Raw genomic sequence first — 23,015 nt, 5'->3', positions numbered from 1 at the left:
CTTTCTGGTTCTTTTTAGAGTTCAACTTCTAGTTCAGTTTGTCACCTTTTCACACAGCGTAATGAAGGCCAGTTGAACAAGTGATTTTATTGATGATTGTGGAAGGCACTGATTTCATAAGCACCGCTTCTTCTCACACCTTTTCCATTAGGTACGATTAAAAAGACAACTGAAAAGCATAATGTTAACAAATGTTATTCCAGGCAAAGGCAATTAATTTTATTCACATGTTTTATGTAAACACAAAAAAAAATCATCATCACTCAGACACGTTGCTTCTTCTGACACTGATTACATTGGCTGAATGTCAATAAAAGAGCTTTGCAAAATTACATTTACATCTTACCACAAAGAGTCAGTTCCTTCAGTTTTTTTTTTGTCCATTTTTTAAGCTCCAAGGATTGCTGCAATTCTCGCCAGCACAATTGTGTCTCTCAGCACCCGTTTTAGAAAAGAATTTTTTAGCACAAACGCTGCAACTGAATGGCTTGTCTCCACTGTGCGTTCTTGTGTGGTTTCGTAAATGTGACTTTTCAGAGAAGCATTTCCCACAAACTGAGCAGGAAAAAGGTTTTTCACCACTGTGTGTTCTTGTGTGACTTGTTAAATATGATTTTAGAGAAAAGCTTTTACCACAAACCAAACAAGAAAATGGTTTTTCTCCAGTGTGTGATCTTGTGTGATTTATTAAATCAGACTTTCGAGAGCAACTCTTGCCACAAACTGAGCAGGAAAAAGGGTGTTCTCCACTGTGATTTCTTGTGTGTTCTGTTAAACTTGCCTTTCGAGAGAAGCATTTTCCACAAACTGAGCATGAAAAAGGGTTTTCTCCAGTGTGTAATCGAGTATGTGTTTTTAAATTCCACTTAAAAGAAAAGCTTTTGCCACAAACTGAGCAAGAAAAAGGGTTTTCTCCAGTGTGTGTTCTTGAGTGAATTATTAAATGAGACCGAGAGAAACTCTTGCCACAAACTGAGCAGGAAAAAGGTTTTTCTCCACTGTGTGTTCTTGCGTGGCTTGTTAAATGTGTCTTTTGAGAGAAGCTTTTTCCACAAACTGAGCATGAAAAAGGTTTTTCTCCAGTGTGTGTTCTTGTGTGATTTGTTAAAAATGACTTTACATTAAAGCTTTTGCCACAAACTGAGCAGGAAAAAGGTTTTTCTCCACTGTGCTTTCTTGCGTGGCTTGTTAAATGCGACTTTTGAGAGAAGCTTTTTCCACAAACTGAGCATGAAAAAGGTTTTTCTCCAGTGTGTGTTCTTGTGTGACTTGTTAAACTTGAATTTTGAGAGAAGCATTTTCCACAAACTGAGCAGGAAAAAGATTTTTCAACACTGTGTCTTCTTGTGTGGATTTTTAATTGAAACTTTTGAGAGAAACTCTTGCCACAAACTGAGCAGGAAAAAGGTTTTTCTCCACTGTGCGTTCCTGTGTGCCTTACTAAATGAGACTTCCGAGAGAAGCTTTTGCCACAAACCGAGCAGGAAAAAGGTTTTTCTCCACTGTGTGTTCTTGTGCCCAGTTTTAAAGACAGCTTTGAAGTGAATGAGTCAGTGTGACATGCCCTTTCACCTTTGGCTTGCCCATCATCATCATAATCATCATTAGTATCATCATCATTGTCATGGGCGTCTGATAATGTGTCCTCATTATGTACTTGTGATGGCCCCCAGTGGTCTTCATCACCTTCTGTTGTCATGTGATGACTTGAGCTGCTGCTTGCAGGCTCCGCCCCTCTGTTGTCCTGACTCTCATCCTTGTTTTCATCTTCAGTCTTAAAAGGGACAAAGTTCACTGGTGACTTGTTGATCTCCTCCTCCTCCTCCTCCTTTTTGATGTGAGTCAAGTCTGGCTCCTCTTTCACAGAACAGAGATCATTTTGTCTGACGTCTGCAGGACACAAAAAGACAAATTTGGTTTGGTCAAGTCAAAGCTCAGGCGGCGACTTTGTCTTATATTGTTTCTACCGTGCTACCTTGACTTGTGCCTGCCGCATACGGAGCAATGCGTGGACCCCAACTTGGACCGGACCATGGGGGCATTTCACAAAATTACGTCCTACGATGTAAACCTCCCTTTAGCAGCATAACTGTGATAAACGAGCATTTAAAAAGGAAGCACGTTGCGGCCGATGCCCGATTTCATTCCTGACATAGTCACAGATGTTTCTGGAAGCTAAGCGAAGTTAGCACACACAGGCTATTGTGTGCGTCTGATGGAACACCTGTTGCTGGACCCTAACTTATTGATGGGGGCCACTGGGGGCCATCGCAACATAATGTCATTGATAAAATAGGAATCGTTCAAGCGAAATATGTTTTCAAGTATTTCATTTTACATTTATAGATAGTTTCATCGTGGGTACTTTTTGCTTCCATTATAATCTGGATCCCTAAAAGAATTAAAGGGGCCCTGGAATCAGAGTCGCTATTTATTGTATGATTTACGTTTGTTTTTTTTTACCCAAAATGATATTTATCCTGCGAGTAAGTTCCGACATTACCCTTTTTATTTCTATAAAATTTCTGTTTTGAAATAAATTTTAAAACAAAATTACGTTTGAAGAGTAAAAGTTCTTACACATAAGCATTAAGCAACAACACTTTCACTCTGACTTTCATGTTGACATATTTGAATAATGACTGTATATTTTAAAGTTATCCGATATGTATTCAAATTTGACGAAGATACACCAAAATATTTTAAGAGTTCACTGAATTATTTTGGAACTGCAATGATGCTTAACAGCCAAAGGGTGTCAGTAATGAGTAACAAAGTAACACCTCCCATTGTTCCGTCATCATTGTCATTTGCAAAAATTACCAGGAACTATGAGATGCAAACCACCTGGGCCACAGGAACTTTATTACCAGGAACTAAATGTTCCTGGACTTGTAGGTAGAAAAGGGGGTTGTGACGTTCTCCCTTTTTAAACCCATAGTCAGCCAAAGATGCAGATGCATTCCTTGCAGCATGCGCTTGTTCACTGATGAGATCCGTGCAACCCTGGATGGATGCATTAAATGTATTTTAAATGTTTGGATGAGGTGAAACTACGCACGTGCACAAAACTGTGCAGGGCCACCCGAGGTTCATTGACCGAGGCAGTACAAAGTTAATAAATAAGACCAATACGTACTTGATTTAAAAAAAAACAAAAAAACAACTTTGTGTTTTATCGACTAAAATTCATCAACCGCCATTGATATTTTTGCCGCAGTGTGCACAGTTTTTAGATTCAGGTTGAATCATTCCATAAGGAATTGCTTGAACTAGTTATGTCAGATAAGTTATAGTAAAAAACGGGACAAGCCTTCATAAATGAATCACCCAGCCAAGATTGTCTGTCACTTGCGAGGAGCAGTCCGGCAAAGAGAAAAGCTTTCCCACTCCTGTGCAGCGTTTTATTGAAGCACAGCAAAGCAATTTGAATATGCAAACTCATAAAGAATGGAAAAACATGAACACTTTGACTTTATCACACCCGTCCATACGCTTTCTGTTGTTCAAACGGTTTCAGCTTCCAAGACATGTTTGGGTCACAATTCTTTTAAATGCGAGCTAAACAGTTTTCTGTCAAACACGGTTCAAGACGTGCATCTGTTTTTGTGGCTTCTTGCTAAACTGCCAGCATAGACACAACCCTGTTACCACTGAACTAACGTTTTCCTGTTTAAGAGGTCCATGTTTTTGTGACCTTCTATTAACCTGTAAGCATAGTTTTGAAACATGATGACATGACAAACTTAATTTCTTTCACAATAATATAAAAACTTTCGCAGATATCGCAAAAACAAATTGGAGAAGCTGTGGAGCAGAGCACAACATCAGTCAGACCCCGGGTCCACGACCCCTCCGGCAGAGACGCAAACAGAGCTTTCGCTTCAGAGTGACCCATTCACTGTCTACCATAATGTCAAGAAATTCGGAAAATGTTTCATAACAGAGGAATTCGGAATGGGTGCTGAAACACCACACCCTGCTAGTGACATGGAGTATTCAACATCTGAAATTAACTCTGCCAACCGTCTTCACCAATGGGCCGAAATCTTGAGGATGATGATGCGCACCGATAGTTAATGTGATTTGTGGCTCAGCGAACAGAGACAATTCATAGCGTTTCCTTTGCTCTGGGGCAAGGCACACATGCGTGGCAGCACCGGTAGACATCACAAATACATAATCCTAATGCAAGATGCACTTCTGACCCTCGATTTTGGGTGAATGCATCCTGAAAAACCAAATCATCAGAACTGAATGTTCAATGCAAAGGACCAATTGGTGGTTTGAATGGGTGGAGGCGGCTACACCACGCAGACCAGAGCAGGAACAGGACGTACCACCCGCGGGAGGATGGAGACCCTGGTCTCAGAGCTGCCCAGTCGACTGGAACGGAGGACAACATATGCTTCCCCCAGCGGACGTGCAGTCATATTCAGTCCCTTCTGGAAATTCAGTCCCACTCGAATTCCAGTGTTTGTTTCACAGGTGCGGGTTCGGTCCATGGCAGTGACTCTCAAAAATCCTACAAGCGTGACAGTGTTGTTGCTCATTGGGATATGCAGAGGGAGCTTGCAAAGCGTGGAATATCTTGTTCCACCATCTAAAACTGTTGTCCATCAAACGTCATCGGAATGCTAAGACTTGCCGGTCCTTGAATGCTGAGGCTCCGCGGGCACCCCTATCGTGGAATGTGGTCCCAATCGGGTTGAGGCATCAAGTGTGTGTTTGGAAGCCAAAGAAGCGTGGCCGGAGGGGGTAGCGGTGGCGCCCCCGTGCTAGTGGAGCTCTTTGTGACAGGCATGGCGCTGGACCACAGGATGGTACATTTCAGGAAGTGGCTCGGTTTGGACCGCTCATCACCCAGTGACACCACATCCCACAGCAAGAGCACGTCCCACTCACAACCCATGTCTATAACCACCCCTACTTCTGTTACGTGACCTTGTTGACCGGCCGGTGCGGACAACAATCCTGCTGTGGCACTGCGTCACCAGAACCTGGCCCAGGAGCAGCGGAAACGGAAAGAGCAGACGCAATGGGAGCTGCATGCGTCGGCTGCTGCATTAGCTGCTTCCCCCCGGTTTTATTTATTTTTTTTCCCCCATATTCTTTTTTCCTTTCCTGGTGAATTAGCACTCTTGGCCCTCTGAACCCGCGAGTGTAACAATTCGTTTTCTACATCCAATCCAATATTTTCTTTCATCTATGCAAAAACGGGGGTTCTACTCATACTGATTAGCAGTTTCTCATTGACGGACTGTTTCGCATGATGTCAGTAACTGGGAGGCGCACGCCCTCGAGGACGGCCACCCGGCACAGCTGTGTGGTGGTGACACTATTGGACGTGTCACTGGCGGAAGCTTCAATCCATTCGTGTCTCGCCCCGTCTCCCATAAGAGCTCACCAACTTAATCCCTCATCATATTTTACAAATGCCAATGCCAATTGGTTTTGTCTTCTGTTTATGATTCATATTCAATCCCCATGAACATGTCAACTATAATTTAGCTATTCTTTTTTAACTAACTAATACAGTGATTCTCAAATAGTGGGGTGCGCCCCCCTGGGGAGGTGCGGTGCGATGCTGAGGGGGGCACGTGGGACCCTGGGGAACATGATTTGCATGGTTTTGGGACCAAAAAAGGCGATCTCAGACAACAAGTTTGAGCTCGTCAAAGTTGTTTGTGCCCCGGGTTCACGCAGTACTGGTTTAAAAAAAAAAAGTGTTGCCCTGTCACACAGTACTGATTAAAAAAAAAAAAAAAAAAAAGCGTCTCCCCACCGCTCGTTGACCCGGAAGTTATTTCTTTCGCCGCTCCTTAAATGCCCCGCACCAAGCTGTCTTGCGCCGCAGCAGAGCGAGCAAGGAGGCGCTAAGCGCGCTAATCGCTAAAATGAATTGCTTCGATGGACGCTCGACTTTTAAAAGAAGTCTGACTCAAACCGCGTTTGGGCGGAGAGCCAGCAGCTATGAACAGAAATGTTGTATTGCAACCATTACGTATCCAAACAAAATAAGACGATGGCTACGTGAGCAATTTAGCAGACGCTCTCAGGCTGGAACACGGAAATGGCTGACGTCATCAAAACGAAGCGGTTTGACGTCAATCAGATTGTAAACATAAAAAAAAAATGTGTAGTCAACAGATTAAAACTGTTGCTTTATGTTATTTATATAGAATTTTTGTTTGAAATCCCCCTGGCTCTTTTTGTCTTTTCTATATTATGTACGCATTAATAACCGTTTGGTTTGTTCATGTTAATAAAGTAAAAAAAAAAACTAAACAAAAACGTATAGTAAATATTTATCATCCCATCAATATTCGCACCACAGAGTGCTGAGTTTCGAGATCCTCACAATAGTCGTTCTCAAAATGATATATTTTTTTATCAATTTATCTTTGTTCAGGGATATTTTATTGACAATCCAACATTAATATACAAAGAACATGTACATTAGTACAAAATGTAAAAAAAAACTGGAGTGGGGGGGCGGGAATTTATTTTCTTCTTGGTAGGGGGGGCGTGACAGGAAATAATTGAGAACCACTGAACTAATATAACCCCGTTTTCCTCAACCAATGAGTCAGTATTCTTTCAAGTGGATTATCCACAGACTAAAAATTTGTAATTTAATTCATAATCTAATTTAATCCATCACAACATGATAATTCATCATATTCCTGTCATTTCCATCTTAAAATGTCGTTCCATTAATTGAATTACCGTAGTCCATCCGTCCCCAAACTGAAGTATGGAACATTAGATGTTTTTTTTTTTTTTCGTTTTGCATGACCTTTAACCTTGCATGTTCTGTTTCAACAAAATTGTATCTCTTATCAGTATCCCTGTTTCACAAGTTGCTGCCGGGGGTAAAAAGGAGGAGTTCAGTGAGGAATTTCACCCTCAGGGGCAATCCCAAACTTTTGTTTCCAGGACATTGTAACACACTGGGCTGGTTTGTTGTTCTCCTTATTGCAATTTTACTACATTCAGTCTTCCTCGAGACTGAATATGTTCTAGTGTTTGCCAAATAGTTAATCCTAGTTTCTCACTTTAGCTTTTCACAGTCAAGATATGAACTTTTTCAACTGCACAATCACTTCATTGAGGTCTAATTATCAATTGTTTACCATAGTCAGACTTTTGCCGTCAAAGAGACCTGTTCCTGAACCATATGTTCACGTTTTCATCACTCAGGGCTTTTCCGTGTTGACAAATCACATTCCACGGAACATGCATTCATTCTTTTATGATCTTAGATTTCTCAATTTAAATTACCCCTTTTTGCAATTAAGATTAATTTCACCCCAATGATTATGTAGCCAATTATCTTTCTCATTCTAATTTTGCTTTAGTTATTATCCAAATTTTTAAATATATTTTTTTATGCTGCATCTTTCAATGCACACTAGGTTAGTTGAACTGATAAAACGGAATATTAATGCAATAACATTTGGGTTTTAGAAGGGGCAATTCTTTCTACAAAGGAGGGACTGGCACTGGTTTATAACTATAACCACTTATCTCCTGCGTGGGGGCTGCCTGACTTCCTGGTAGATGGTAGCCAGGTTTTTGATTTTGTGTGGCCTTTACCAGAACACGAGTAATCACAGGGTACATATCTGAACAGCGTATCTCTTCCTACGTACCAGCGAAACCGTCGGGCCCTCCACACAACGGTACGCCTCGATCCTTACTGTGTTCCATGCCACAAAGTGCCCAATACGATACGTGGAAGCGCGCTTCTCTTCATTATTTCTATTTTCAGCTCATAATTTTCCTGCTTAAATTTACACCCTGGCCAGGGTCTGTGCTCAAACTGAGCTTATTCACGACTATGTTGTCTATAGCTATAATTGTACACTTCTTATTTCTCATCTCTTTAACCACAAGACCTTTCTTTTCTTTATCTTCTGCACATTTCTCCCGCACTAGTCCCATTTACTTAGTTCCCATCATAATTTTTTTAATCATTTATAGAGGCCTCTTGTTTAAACAATAATTGAAACTAACACAGGGACATTTTCCATGACCAATCAGCCAGCAGACCCACACGCACAAGCTCTCTTTCACGACCCCAAAAGCCCCGACCGCTTGGACACAGGCGCACAACACCCATTGTGAGTAAAAGCATCTCACCTAAAGTTCAGCCGGCCGGCTGTTGAACGCCTGCGCCCCAGCACCCTGAGACCCTCAATGGAGCAAGAATCCTCTTTGTGACGCCAAAAATGTGGTATATTTTGTTGTTGATGTGTGGGTCTGGCTCTGCTTCCCTCCGGACAGGTCGCCGAGCATGGCAGAATTGGTGATGGAAAAAATTCTCTGACAGTCATTTTGGTTAGAAAGAGATTTTATTCTCGTCACATGCTGATGTCAAAAGAAGTCTCCCCAAAAAGCAAAAAGGGAAAGGTGTCCCCTCTCTCTGGCCTTCCCTTCTTATAGGGAATGGCCACACCGGACATGAATATTGAAGGTATTGTATTACGATTGCTGGCATTATTTTAAACACTTACGGGACAGAAGGTCAATTATTTAATTGAGCAGCTCCATATTTATTGAATATGTTCAACATTGATTAAACAAAAAGCATTCATCAAATGAAAGTAGAAGTACAGTGCATCGATAAGATTGACTGGGATTGTAGTCATGGTGTTTACTGATGCATTCATATGCTAAATTTCTTTTACTTAGTTTAAATGTAAGACCTCAAAATTGCACACATAGAATTTTATGACCCACACTCTCATTCAGAACAAACAGATTCAGTCTGCTCAGGTCAAACTGATGACAAACCAGATAGCACTTCATGGACAAATACGACAAAACACATTCTCCACATAGGCCATCGAAGATTCAAACATATCAAGTTGAAGGACGTCACACCAAAAACATAACAATTTGATCTGGGAAAACATACACCACACAATCTGTACACTGACGAGATTACAGGGGAAGGAGAGACGGAGAGACCGAGAGACTGCCGCCTGCCTGAGAAGGTCAGCCTTGGACGTGGAATGTGGGAAGGAGCAAGGACGACCGATTCAACCTACATGACCCTTGACATTGAAAACCTTCTAGAAAATGTGAGGCTGGCCTGAGATCAGCGCGCCATTTTTCGATTGTGCTCGTCTGATTATAGTTTCTCGTCAGATTAAGACAAAGCCGCCCAGATATCTGTATTTGTACGATTTCCTGAACTCCAGAAATCGAAGAAACTAAAATATCTCAACTCTAATCAGTTGTTGTTGAGTCTTTATTTGACCCTTTTCTTCTTGAGTACAAAAAACGAACACACATTGGAGTAAGTTTGGCTTTTAAGATTCATTTACTAAATGTTTCTCAATTCCTTCCGTAAGGAATTGCTTGAACAAGATATAAAAAACAGAAAATCTAAAATGTTAAATTAACAGTTCAAAATTTATACTGGGAAAAACATGGAGTTCACCCCCCACTATTCGTTATTCTTTGGCATTTATTTTCTGCACTGATTTTATTTGGAATAAACAAATGTTTAGCAAACCGACAAGCAATATTTAAAAATAAAACGGCAATAACCTTGGACAATTTCCCCAAACAACTTAATGTTGTGATGCATATTTTTAACGGTAGAAAGTCGTTCTATACAAAGCAAATGAGAGTAAGACGTGTACAAACTTGCTTCGTGTAGCACAACACGAGGCTGCTTGCAAACTTCGCCCAGCAGTTGAAGATGTTGCTCGTTCTCTTCTTTTATTCCACAAAGTTCCTCTTTGTACTTGGGTGTCGTTCTAGCACACATTTTCAAATGATAATTCCAAAAAATCCTCACTTGGTCTTTGCTTGGCGATAACTCGCGAGCTTCTCTTTGTTCGACGAGACGAAGGAAAGATGGCGTCGTTTTTTTCCTTCGAGAAAATGGCAGTCTGTTCGCCACGAAGGCGGAAGAACAGGACACACCCCGCTGTGATATGATTGGCTGCTGGCTTTGTGGAGCACTGTCACCAACTCACCGACAGATGTCGCCATTTGCGATGCAAATCATTGTTATCTTCTTCTAAACAGAGAAAAACCTAAGATGCACATGAACTAACATTTTAGTTCCCAAATATGAACTTGAGAGATGTATTGAATTTTACCTTTGTTGCTGGTTTTGTTTATACATCTGACACCATAATGTTGGTTGGATAGTATTCCAAATGTATTTCCCTATTATTAACAGTTGACATGATAAAGTGATACTTTATGTCAACATATTTGCCTTTTTACAGGGTTTTTCACCAGGTTGTGATGTGATTGCGAATTTTAAATTAAAATATGTCACTCTTTTATTACTTAACTGTTATTGTGTTTGAAAATGATTTCGGTATTTATTTAAAGTACTGTAATATTTCATTATTCGTTTCAGTATTTATTAAACTACAATAATTCACTATTAATTTCAAGATTCATTGAAGTGTTTTTTGGAATAATTTAGTATTCAATGTTTAACTGCGGTGGTGCAATGTAGACATTAATGTATAACAGCAGCAGACATTCATAAAAAACATGCAAATATACACAGTATATACGTAAATACACAAATCCCCAGGTGTTTATACACACTTACATCCCACAACATATACAAGTGGAAGGAAACACTCCAAATGTCTGTCTATGGTACAGAGGGAAAAATTAATAAAATGCTGCAATGATAAAAAATACTGCTGTCATAACCCGTGTCGGTCATGTCAGTGTTTTTGTTATTATTTTCTTCACCTTCCTGCCATGTGCTCATTCTGTTTATTTAGTCAGCTGAGTGGGACGTTCCCTCCAGCACTCGTTCCCCACCAGCCACGCACCTGTTCCCCGTTACCCTCACACACCTGATGCCCATCTGCTCCCCTAATTACTGGACTATTTGAACACCTCACTCCGACAACTCATTGGCGGTGCATTCCTTCGTTACGGACTGTCACGACGGCTCCCCGCTCTCGCCCCCGCTCTCGCCCCCGCTCTCGCCCCCGCTCTCGCCCCCGCTCTCGCCCCCGCTCTCGCCCCCGCTCTCGCCCCCGCTCTCGCCCCCGCTCTCGCCCCCGCTCTCGCCCCCGCTCTCGCCCCCGCTCTCGCCCCCTAGCATTTGTCCCTGTCCTTGCTCCTCACTCTTGTGATCCAGTTTGCCACGTTAAGTTCGCCTTTCTTATTTTGCACCCTGCCCCGTTGTCTGTCATTATTTTGGTCCCCTAATAAATTGCTTAAGTTACACCTTCTCCAGCTTCCTCGCATTCTGGGTCCACCTCCTCCTCGCCGACCGGCGACCCTGACAACTGCAATGATAAGACGACTGCAATGGTAAATGAAGGATTGTATTATGATTGCTGGCATTATTTTAAACACTTAAGGGACAGAAGGTCAATTATTTAATTTAGCAGGTTCATATTTACGGAATATGTTAAACATTGATGAAACAAAAAGCATTTATCAGATGAAAGTAGAAGCACGGGTCACAAGAATAACTGTGATTGTAGTCCTGATGTTTTCTGATTTTATTATATTTTTCTCATATGCTAAATTTATAGTACTTAGTTTAAATGTGTGAACTTTATTGAAATTTTGGGTAGTGAGAACAAATTTGCACACAGAGCATTTCCATGACTTGCATTCACATTCACAGCACTTCATGGTCAAATACGACGAAGCACATTCTCCACATTGGCTGTAGAGATGCAAACATACCAAATTGGGCACTGGAGGACTCACACAGACGCTATAAAAAAACACATTCCGAAAGACGGAACAATTGGAGATCAGAGCACATGCACATACGCATGCATACACACAGACACACCCTTACACCTGCACACACACGTGCACATACACACGCACACATGCACACCGACAAGATTACAGAGGAATGCCAGCGGGGAGAGAGACGGAGAGACTGCCCGCCGGAGAAGGCCAGCCTTGGCGTGCCAGTCTTGGGGACCAGACAGGAATCAACTATCCAGACGATGACTAACCTGGGGAGGACCTTCCCTTGGACGTGGACCCGTGCCGTGGGAGGGAGCGGGGACGACCGCTTCAACCGATTCAACCTACATTCCCCTTGACATAAAAAAAACTCCTCTAAAAACTTAAGATGGGCTGAAAGATGGCGCGCATTTTTCGACTGTGCTCGCCCGAGTGCAGTTTTCTCGTGAGATTAAGAAAAAGCTGCCCAGATATCTGTCTTTGTACTATTTCCTGAACTCCAGAAATGGAAGAAACTAAATATCGGAACTTTAATCAGTTGTTGAGTCTTTATTTGACCCTTTTCTTCTTGAGTACAAAAACCGAACACGCATTGGCGTAAGTGTGGCTTTTAAAAGTTGATTTACTAACTACTTCTCATTTCCACGGTGACTCAACTCCAACAATGCTAAAGCTGTTGCTTTGTTATTCATATATAATTTTTACTTTAAATCCCCCTAGCTCTTCTTTTTGTCTTTTCTATATTATGTACGTATTAATAACTGTTTGTTAATGTTAATAAAGTTTTTGACAAAAAACGTATTCGTAAATATTTATCATGTCACTGATGGTGGTGTGGTACACTCGCCTGAGTTGTGTGCAGGCAACGTGGGTTCAGTTCCCTCTCAGTGACGGTGTCTATGTCTGCCCTGTGACTGGCTGGCGACCAGTTCAGGGTGTAGTGCGCCTTTCGCCCGAAGTCAGCTGGGATAGGCTCCAGTACCCTCCCGCGACCCTGTTCAGGATAAGCCGTGTGGATAATGACATGACATGACAAATATTTGTCATCTCATCAATATTTGCACAACAGAGTACTGAGTTTCGAGATCCTCACTATAATAGTTCTCAAAATTATATTTCTTATCCATTTAGCTTAGTTAAGGGATATTTTATTGACAATCTAATATCAATCTACAAAGACAGAAAAACAATTGGTGGTGGGGGGGCGCGAATCTCTTTCTTCTTGGTAGGGGCGGGCGTGAAATAATTGAGAGGCAATGCGAGTATATGCCGACATTATATTCATACAATCATACAGGCCGAGTGAACCACAGCATTGTTGCAAGTTCGGTCGGAGAAACGTAAACGTCCCACTGCTGTTCCAGCAGCGGCTTTTCGGGGCATAGGCGGAAGTGACGCGTGAGATGACGCGCTACTGTGGCGTTAATTTAGATATTTTGTTAATTTTTTTTATCAACCGAATTAAAATATTATATAAAATATATATTAAAATAGAACAGCCAGGTGTAAAAAAACCCACTGAGGCAAAGAAATATATTTGGAAAATACGCGCTTAAAGCATGACGTCATAAGCAAGCGCGCAGCTTCCGAAGGACCTCGACCACATCCACCGACCCGTCCACACCGGAACAAAAACACCCACCGCTAAATTCTTCTGATTTAGTGTGGAACTGACTGTCATTTTCTCACAGGATGTCCAGTGCTACTCTAAAGTACCACTACATAATTCATTAAGTCTTTGTGTCCCGATAACCTCATCTTCGCGTGTTGATGCTTTTCGGCGTAGTTAGCTTAGCTTGTTAGCTAGCTAGCCGCTAACGAAAAGAGGCACATGACTCATCGCCAAGCAGAGATCAAGTGCGCATTTTTTGGAATTATCATTTGAAAATGTGTGCAAGAACGACACCCAAGTACAAAGAGGAACTTTGTGGAATAAAAGAAGAGAACGAGCAACATCTTCAACTGCTGGACGAAGTTTGCAACCAGCCTCGTGTTGTGCCACTCAAAGCAGGTTTGTACACGTTTTACTCTCATTTGCTTTGTCAAGAACGACTTTCTATCGTTAAAAATATGCATCACAACATTAAGTTGTTTGGGGAAATGCGTCCAAGGTTATTGCCGCTTTATTTTTAAATATTGCCTTTTACTTGCAGGTCAGCTGAACATTTGTTTTTGCCAAATGAAATCAGTGCAGAAAATATATGCCAAAGAATAACCAATAGGGGGGGGTGAACGCCATGTTTTGTTTTTTTTTATAAAATTTGAACTGATTATTTAACATTTTACATTTTCTGGTATTTATATCTTGTTCAAGCAATTCCTTCCGGAAGGAATTCTGCCTGACTCTAAAAAATGTGCACACTGGGGCGAAAACATCAATGGTGGTTGATCAATTTTAGTGGATAAAACACAAAATATTAAGTTTTTTAAAAAAATCAAGCACGTATTGGTCTTATTTATTTATTAACTTTGTACTGGCTTCGTCGGGTGAGAGTCAATGAACCTCGGGTGGCCCTGCACTGTTTTGTGCACGTGTGCATCGTTTCACCCCATCCAAACATTTAAAATGCATTTAATGCATCCACCCAGGGTTGCACGGTTCTCATCAGTGAACAAGCGCATGCTGCAAGGAATGCATCTGCATCTTTGGCTTACTATGGGCTTAAAAGGGAGTACGCCACAACCCCCTTTTCTACCAACAAGGCCAGGAACATTTAGTTCCTGGTAATAAAGTTCTTGTGGCCCAGGTGGTTTGCATCACCCCCACAACTCATAGTTCCTGGTAATTTATCCAAATAACAATGATGATGTCTCAGTGGGAGGTCTTGTGTTACTTTGTTACTCATTACTGACACCCTATGGCTGTTATACATCATTGCGGTTACAAAATAATTCAGTGAACTCTTAAAATATTATGGTGTATCTTAGTTGAATTAGAATACATATTCCAGAAACATCTGTGACTATGTCAGGAATGAAATTGGGCATCAGCCGCAACGTGCTTCCTTTTTAAATGCTCGTTTATCACAGTTGTGCTGCTAAAGGGAGGTTTACATCGTAGGACGTAATTTTGTGAAATGTCCCCGTGGTCCGGTCCAAATCGGGGTCGCACGCATTGCTCCGTATGCGGCAGGCACAAGTCAAGGTAGCACGGTAGAAAATAAGACAAAGTCGCCGCCTGAGGTTTGACTTGACCAAACCAAATTAGTCTTTTTGTGTCCTGCAGACGTCAGTGAAAACGATCTCCTTTATGTGAAAGAGGAGCCAGACTTGACTCACATCAAAAAGGAGGAGGAGGAGGAGGAGATCAACAAGTCACCAGTGAACGTTCTTCCTATAAAGACTGAAGATGAAAACAAGGATGAGAGTGAGGACAACAGATGGGCGGAGCCTACAAGCAGCAGTTCAAGTCATCACGTGACAACAGAAGGTGACGAAGACCACTGGGGGTCATCACAAGCACATCATGAGGACACATTATCAGACTCTCATGACGACGATGATGATGATGATGATGATGGGCAAGCCAAAGGTGAAAGGGCATGTCACACTGACTCATTAACTTCAAAGTTGTCTTTAAAACCGCACACAAGAACACATAGTGGAGAAAAACCTTTTTCATGCTCAGTTTGTGGAAAATGCTTCTCTCAAAAGGGAAATTTAACAGAACACACAAGAACACACACTGGAGAAAAACCTTTTTCCTGCTCAGTTTGTGGCAAACGCTTCTCTGGAAAGTCTAATTTAAGAAAGCATACAGCAACACATAGTGGAGAAAAACCATTTTCCTGCTCAGTTTGTGGCAAGAGTTTCTCTCAAAAGTCAAGTTTAAAAACCCACACAAGAACACACAGTGGAGATAAACCTTTTTCCTGCTCAGTTTGTGGAAAATGCTTCTCTCGAAAGGAAAATTTAACAGAACATACAAGAACACACAGTGGAGAAAAACCTTTTTCCTGCTCAGTTTGTGGCAAGAGTTTCTCTCAAAACGCAAATTTAACAATCCACACAAGAACGCACAGTGGAGAAAAATCTTTTTCCTGCTCAGTTTGTGGAAAATGCTTCTCGAAAAAGACATATTTAACAGAACACACAAGAACACACAGTGGAGAAAAATCTTTTTCCTGCTCAGTTTGTGGCAAAAGCTTTAATGTAAAGTCAATTTTAACAGATCACACAAGAACACACACTGGAGAAAAACCTTTTTCCTGCTCAGTTTGTGCCAAGAGTTTCTCTCAAAAGTCGCATTTACGAAGCCACACAAGAACACACAGTGGAGACAAGCCATTCAGTTGCAGTGTTTGTGCTAAAACATTCTTCACTAAACGTAGTGCTGAGAGACACGATTGTGCTGGTGATAATTGCAGCGATCCTTGAAGCTTAAAAAAAGAAAACAAAAAACTGAAGGAACTGACTCTTTGTGGTAAGATGTAAATGTGATTTTGAATAAAATATGAAATATTGAATTTTGCAAAGCTCTTTTATTGACACTAAGCCAATGGGGTCAGTGCCAGAAGAACCATTGTGTCTGAGTGATGATGATTTTTTTTTGTGTGTTTACATCAAACATGTAAATGAAATTAATTGCCTTTGCCTGGAACAACATTTGTTAACGTTATGCTTTTCAGTTGTCTTTTTAATCGTACCTAATGGAAAAGGTGTGAGAAGAAACGGTGCTTATGAAATCGGTGCCTTCCACAATCATTTATAAAATCACAACTGGCCTTCGTTACGCTGTGAAAAGGTGAAAAACTGAACTAGAAGTTGAACTATAAAAAGAACACTAAAGAGAAACGCAAATCGGCTCAGTTTCTCTCAAAGGTTTTGGTATGTCAGGAGTTGGCAACTTGATGGCGACTGGAGTCAGCGCTGGTTTTCTCGCTGTGTTTGGCTGGCTCGTACATGTATGGTCCATTGAACATAACTCAAACTCTTCGAATATCCCCTCACATACATTTAATATTTCACTTTCTGAATAAATTTCTGACTTGCTAAAAACACTTTCTAGGTTGAGCTCTATCAAGTGTTTGGGGTTTGTTGCAAAGCAGAATCTCACTTTGGAAAAACTATAATTTTCTCAAATATACCAAATATTTTTTTTCATGCTATATTATATTTTTTATACTTTGGATTGCTTATATAATGAAATCGAGAAATATTAAAATGTAAAATTAGCAACGACATACAGACTTAATGCAATTAATAAGAAATATAGAAACATTTTATAAATATTGAACTAATTGAGAAGAGTCCTAATCTTGAAATAAATATTGAAATATAAAAAATACTTATATATTAAATTAATTCAATTACCCGACCCCGGATGAGCGGCAGAAAATGCCTGGATGGATGGAATAATTTAAATTGCATTCATATTCAAATGAACAAATTTGTTCAGAAATATTCAAGAGTGAAATAAAAAGGTTTAAATTCATATTGATATAATTTCGCATATTAAAATATTTGAATAAATATTGCAGTATTACATCAGCAAGCTTAAATATACATTGAAATAAAAAAAAAATAAGTCATGTATTTTTAAATGGCCTAATATAGATATGGGAAGTAATTCTCTTTATGAAACTATGAAGGGACTGGAGCTCACAGAAGTGACCAGTCTTGGTTCTGAAGTTCCGATGTAACCAGATACTGCCCTGAGAGAAAATAGGCCTGAGCATTGTTTATGGTGGGGGCAATTCTCTCGCCAGGTCAGTGACCTTTGAGGGTATGAGAGTAATTTAAGGTGGTCACTAGTAGACTGGTCGTATCAACGGGGAGACGCATCTGCTCTCCCTCTGGGGGACTTTTGGAGGGAAATCCCGAAGACTAGCGGGATGGGAATGCATAAGCAACAAGGGAAAATTAGATATTCATGTCCTATTTGGGCATTCCCTATAAGAAGGGAATGTCTGAGAGGGGGCTCGCACACGCGCGGAGCGCACACACGCACATGTTTTTGGGGAGACTTCTTTTGACATCAGCATGTGACGAGAATAAAATCTTTTTCGAACCAGTTCTTTTCCATCACCAATCCAGCCTTGCTCGGCTGCCTCTCCGGAAGGCAGCAAGGACCCACACTTCAAAGACAAAATATACTACATGTTGAAAGAAAAATAATACTCAAATATTGAAATAAGTTTAGAATTGAATGAATAAGCAACAAAAAATATATACCTCCTGGAAAATATCATTATTTTCAACATTTGTCAAAGCACAACATTTCGATCAGATTGAGTTCTTGCTTGCACATTCTTCAACAATCGAAATTTTTTTACTTTTAATTTTTAAGTTACTTCAGTGCATGTCACACCTGAGCCTTAGAGTATGTAAAATGATGCCTGTTGTCTAGTACCACAACAAAATTCACAGCCACTAGTTTAACTTCAAATTAAACTGAAGTCCTACTTTCTCCTTCTTGAATGAATTCCCATCAAAACACCATCATTTATGACACCACGGCTGGACAAATAATATCCAGAAACACACTTACGCACCACTGAGTGAGTGTAGACGCCAAATAGGGGTCAAATGTATGTGTGTATGACCTTTGTTGAGCACTGTGTGGCGCTCTGACTGATTACAGTGAACCCCCGCTACTTCGCGGTTCACCTTTCGCGGGTTCAGTGCTTCGCGGGTCTAAAAAATATTCGGGAGCATTGTAGTTTCGCCGAGCGGCACAAGGGGGCGCTGAAGCGGTCATGCCGCGTGTGTTTTGTTTTTTCAGCTGTGTGGGCGTTCCTCCAGCGATCGTCTCGCGCCATGCCGTCAGCTGCCGAGAGACGCGCTGATTACACTGACTATATTGTGATAATAAATATCTTTGTATCACCACCTTTTTTCCCGTGTCTGCGTTTGGAGAGTCCTGTTCAATCCTCCAGTTCTGCTGGAGGATCATAACATTCACAGGGCACACCGGACGGCGTACCAGCAGGTAAAAGTCGAAGTAATTAAATAAATACAAAAAGAAGTAATTGAATAAATACAAAAATAATGGCTGGGGAATAAAAAAATAATAAGTGTAGACGCCAAATAGGGGTCAAATGTGTGTGTATTACTTTTGTTGAGCACTGTGTGGCGCTCTGACTGATTATATAAAAGGGAAGAGGAAGAAGGTATGCCCAGGTACGGACTTAAAGGGCATACAGGTTTTTGACCGCTTGGGCGGAGCGTGTGCAACTTTATGGTGTTTTAGATTGATTTTAATTTTGACGATTGATAAATAAACCTAACCTTTTAACAAGATACTCATGGACTCTTTGGTGAATAACATCGCAAAGCAATCACAGGTAGCAAAGCCGCCAGCGCGTCAAGCCAAGCCAATCTAAGCAAACAGACAGTCAATACCTCACTAGCCTACTAGTATACTGGCTAGTATACTGTCAAAAACCTGCCCAAACAAAGACTGTGTTGGAGGAAACGACGGAGCACGGCAGACGGCGTGGGACGATCAGGGAAGCCGGTGTGTGGAGGAGCAGCTGGCGTTGATCGACTTCGCAGGCAGCCGTGATGGTTGCTATCATGGCTGATCCAGAGGAGTGCTGCTGACCACCGAGTGGATTGGAGCACCGACGTCATCGTGTGGATTTTTACAGCTAAGGCGCCCAACGAGAGGTATATGTAGCGCTACACTGTCGATGGCCAATTGTGTGCACACTTAAAAAAAATAAAAAATCCAATGCATTGGTAACGCTGCGTGCGTTAAAATTACTTCGAACGTCGCGGTTCTACAAATTGCGCTGGATCACGTGACTCACTGACCAACCTTCGCGTGATCACCTGAGCTGAACTTTGCGTTGCGTTTACTGCCAGCACGTACAATGGAAGCCTGTGCAGCGGACATGGACACAAATAATGAAAATGAAGTACTTAATGATTCGGGAACTCAAAAACGTATTGTTAAATTAACAGAAAAGGGTTTGGTTGATAAACTTGAAAGGTTACAAAACAATAGGAAATGTAAACTTAACAATGTAAGTAAAATTAGAAGCGATTTGAATGCATTCATGTCTCGTGGTGATAAAACCAAGGTGATAAATGGTCTTGATGAGTTGAAAGGGTTGTGTGTTGATGCTAAAAATGTACATGATTCAATGATGGGTTTGTTGTCTGTTGAAGAGGGTGAAAAGCACGAAATATGGTTTAAAGTCAAAATGATCCCAAACAATGAGTGTTTTTCAAGGGTCAATCTATGGCTTTCTCAAGGTTCAACACAAATAAAAGAAACCGATAAAGGTTATGCTAATGATGAAATCTCTCCTGAAGATAGTGTGTCAAACGTGGGCAGCAGGGTTAGCAAAAAAAGTACCAAGTCCTCTGCTTCATCTGCTAAACTAAAGGCAGCAGCGGAAAGAGCTGCAGTGCTGGCTCGTGTGAAAATATTGGAACAACGACATGCTATTGAAGAAGAAGAAGCAAAACTAAGGAGAAGAATGGAGATGCTTGATTTGGAGGCGGAACTGGTGGCATTTGAAGCGCGGATGGACATTTATAATGCCATTGAAGAGGGCCAGTCTCAAGCGCAGTCAACTGTAAAGAAAAATGGAGCAATGAATGGACAAGGTTTAAACCCCACAGTCCAAGAGTTTAAACCTCATCATGATGATATGGAAACAGCACAACAAAAGGAGAGATTCAGGATGCCACAAATGGAAAACAAAACAACGGATGTGAGGCCAAAGAAATTGATTGCATCAAATATAAAGCAACAGCATAACCTCCTGGAACAAAGGAAATGGAACACAAATCAGGAGCACCCTTTGGTGGAGCAAGATGGAAAAGCAATGGAAGTAAAGGTACGGTCAACACAAAGTGATGCGCAAGCTCATTCATCAACCACTTCACAGGTTCCTGCAGACCTTTTGACCATTATGAGCAGACAAACTGAGATTACAGCAGCTTTAATGAACCAACAGCGTTCAATGACACTTCCACCAAGAGACATTCCAATATTTGATGGTGATCCATTGCACTACAGAACTTTCATTAAAGCATTTGAGCAAGGAGTGGAAAGTAAAGCAGCCGCAGCAGACAGTTTGTATTATTTTGAGCAATACACCCGAGGGCAACCTCAGGAACTTGTGCGAAGTTGTCAACACATGGCTTCAGATCGTGGTTATGCCGTGGCCAAGGCTTTGCTCCAGGATCATTTTGGAAATCCTTACAAAACGGCCACTGCATACATTAGTCAGGCTCTGTCATGGCAAACAATAAAAACAGATGACACAAAGGCACTGCACAGTTACTCCTTTTTTCTACGCGGCTGCTGTAACATCATGGAGGAGCTGGAGTATGTGCAGGAACTGGACATGCCTGCGAACTTGAGGGCAATCTTGGCCAAGTTGCCCTATAAATTACGAGAACATTGGCGTGGCAAGGCCTATGACATCATGGAATCAACAGGATACAGAGCTGGATTTGTTGACTTGGTACAGTTCATAGAGCGGCACGTAAGAATTCTTTCGGACCCCTTCTTTGGAGATCTGCATGATTACAGCACTAACTCAACATCAATAAGTCAAGGCAGGTCATATGCGGGCAGTAGAGTGAAGGGGAACGTGGTGGCCAGTACCGTGACTGAGACAGATCCTCCCAAGGTTAAGCAGCCACACTCCTTCGAAGACTATGAAAATGGCCGTTGTGTTTTTTGCTCACTGGAACATTTGCCGGAAAATTGTAAGCAGTTTGGAAGAAAGAAGCACACGGACAAGATGTTTATTTTGAAGAGAAGAGGTTTATGTTTTGGCTGCCTTCGTCATGGACATATTAGCCGTGACTGTGATATGAGATTGAAATGCGACATTTGCAAGCAAAATCATCCAACAGTGTTGCACATAAATAGACAGGCAAGTGCTCCTCAACAAGAGTTGGAAACACCAGAGCTTATTCCCATTTCTCACACGACTTGTGGACATACAGGGGCCGGCAATTGTCGCACCATGTTGTCAGTGCTGCCTGTTAAAGTAAAAGCTGCCAAAGGTGACTGTGTGATCTTAACATATGCATTCTTGGATCCAGGCAGCACCGGAACATTTTGTTCTGAACAACTGATGAATCGCTTGAACCTCTCTGGAAAGAGAACCCAAGTCCTGATACGAACAATGGGTCAAACAAAGATGAGTCATGCCTTTTCACTTTTTAATCTCGAGGTGGCCGGCCTGGAAAGCTCTCAGTTCCATCCACTGCCGGAAATGCTTACACAGGCGCAAATGCCAGTCACTACAGACGATATGGTAACATCTCAAGACCTCCTTAAATGGCCGTATTTGTCAGGTATACAGGTACCGTCCATTCAAGCCAAGGTTGACCTGTTGATCGGGATCAATGCACCCAAGCTATTGGAGCCATGGGAAGTTATAAATAGTCAAGATAATGGTCCGTATGCTGTCAAAACTGCGCTCGGCTGGGTGGTTAATGGCCCACTGGATGGGAATAGTAGGATGGAAGCTTCTGTCGTATCTGTGAATAGAATTGGTGTCAGCAGGCTGGAGGAGCTGCTAATGAACCAGTATAATCATGATTTCTGCGAGAAGCTCATGGAAAGCCAGGAAATGTCAAGAGAAGACCAGCAGTCTCTCAATATAATGGAAACATCTGCCAAGTTACAGGATGGAAAGTATACTATAAACTTACCTTTTAAGAAGAAAGATGTCTTCTTACCAAACAATTTTGCTGTGGCCCAACAACGGTTACAAGGTCTGAAGAAGAAATTTAAGTTTGATCAGCAACTCCATCAAGAATATGTGAAGTCCATGACTAATATAATCACTTGCAATTATGCAGAACAAGTACCTGACGATCAAAGAGACCTTGATTCAGGAAGAGTTTGGTATATTCCCCATCATGGTGTCCATCATCCCAGAAAGGGAACACTGCGTGTCGTGTTTGACTGCGGTGCCCCGTTTAAGGGCTTGTCCGTGAATACAGAGCTGCTGCAAGGGCCCCTTCTCACAAGCACGTTGATGGGCGTCCTCATGAGGTTTAGACAACAGCCAATAGCCTTCATGGGAGACATTCAAGCTATGTTCCATCAAGTCCGTGTGCCAGAGGAGGATCGGGACTTTCTACGTTTTTTGTGGTGGCCTAATGGAGACACAACACAACAACCAGTCCCTTACAGAATGATGGTGCATTTATTTGGAGCCATCTCATCACCAAGTTGCGCAGCTTATGCTCTGAGAAGAACGGCTCAAGACAATCAGTCTAAGTTCCTACCGGTTGTTATAGAAGCTGTTCAACAGAACTTTTATGTTGATGATTGTCTGAAGAGCACAGCCACTGTCACAGAAGCTATCCAGCTGATACAG

General features: G+C 41.6%; 1 protein-coding gene across 1 annotated transcript; it reads right to left on the bottom strand.

Moving 5' to 3' along the window:
- Nucleotides 1–271: 271 nt before the first annotated feature.
- Nucleotides 272–21,197, bottom strand: LOC148341596 (uncharacterized). Its single transcript, XM_088282871.1, has 3 exons — nucleotides 21,117–21,197; nucleotides 20,955–21,055; nucleotides 272–1,511 (listed from the first exon to the last, which is right to left on the bottom strand). Exons 1-3 carry the CDS (start codon nucleotides 21,195–21,197, stop codon nucleotides 365–367), a joined length of 1,329 nt encoding a protein of 442 aa, XP_088138997.1. The 3' UTR covers nucleotides 272–364.
- Nucleotides 21,198–23,015: the final 1,818 nt, after the last annotated feature.

The sequence above is a fragment of the Idiotropiscis lumnitzeri genome, chromosome 2, assembly GCF_059441095.1.
Source record: "Idiotropiscis lumnitzeri isolate Australia: NSW breed Sydney's pygmy pipehorse chromosome 2, RoL_Ilum_1.0, whole genome shotgun sequence".
NCBI lineage: Eukaryota > Metazoa > Chordata > Actinopteri > Syngnathiformes > Syngnathidae > Idiotropiscis > Idiotropiscis lumnitzeri.
This window is presented reverse-complemented; position numbering and strand designations above follow the sequence as displayed.

What these genes read in the sequence shown, in the direction of transcription:
- LOC148341596 (XM_088282871.1), bottom strand. Translation starts at nt 21,197, where the DNA reads ATGCAGATCTCCAAAGAAGGGGTCCGAAAGAATTCTTACGTGCCGCTC. An exon ending in AAGTCAACAAATCCAGCTCT is followed by an intron (nt 21,056 to 21,116) that starts GTATCCTGTTGA and finishes CGTAATTTATAG; the next exon opens with GGCAACTTGGCCAAGATTGC. An exon ending in CAGCCGCGTAGAAAAAAGGA is followed by an intron (nt 1,512 to 20,954) that starts GTAACTGTGCAG and finishes ACTGGGCACAAG; the next exon opens with AACACACAGTGGAGAAAAAC.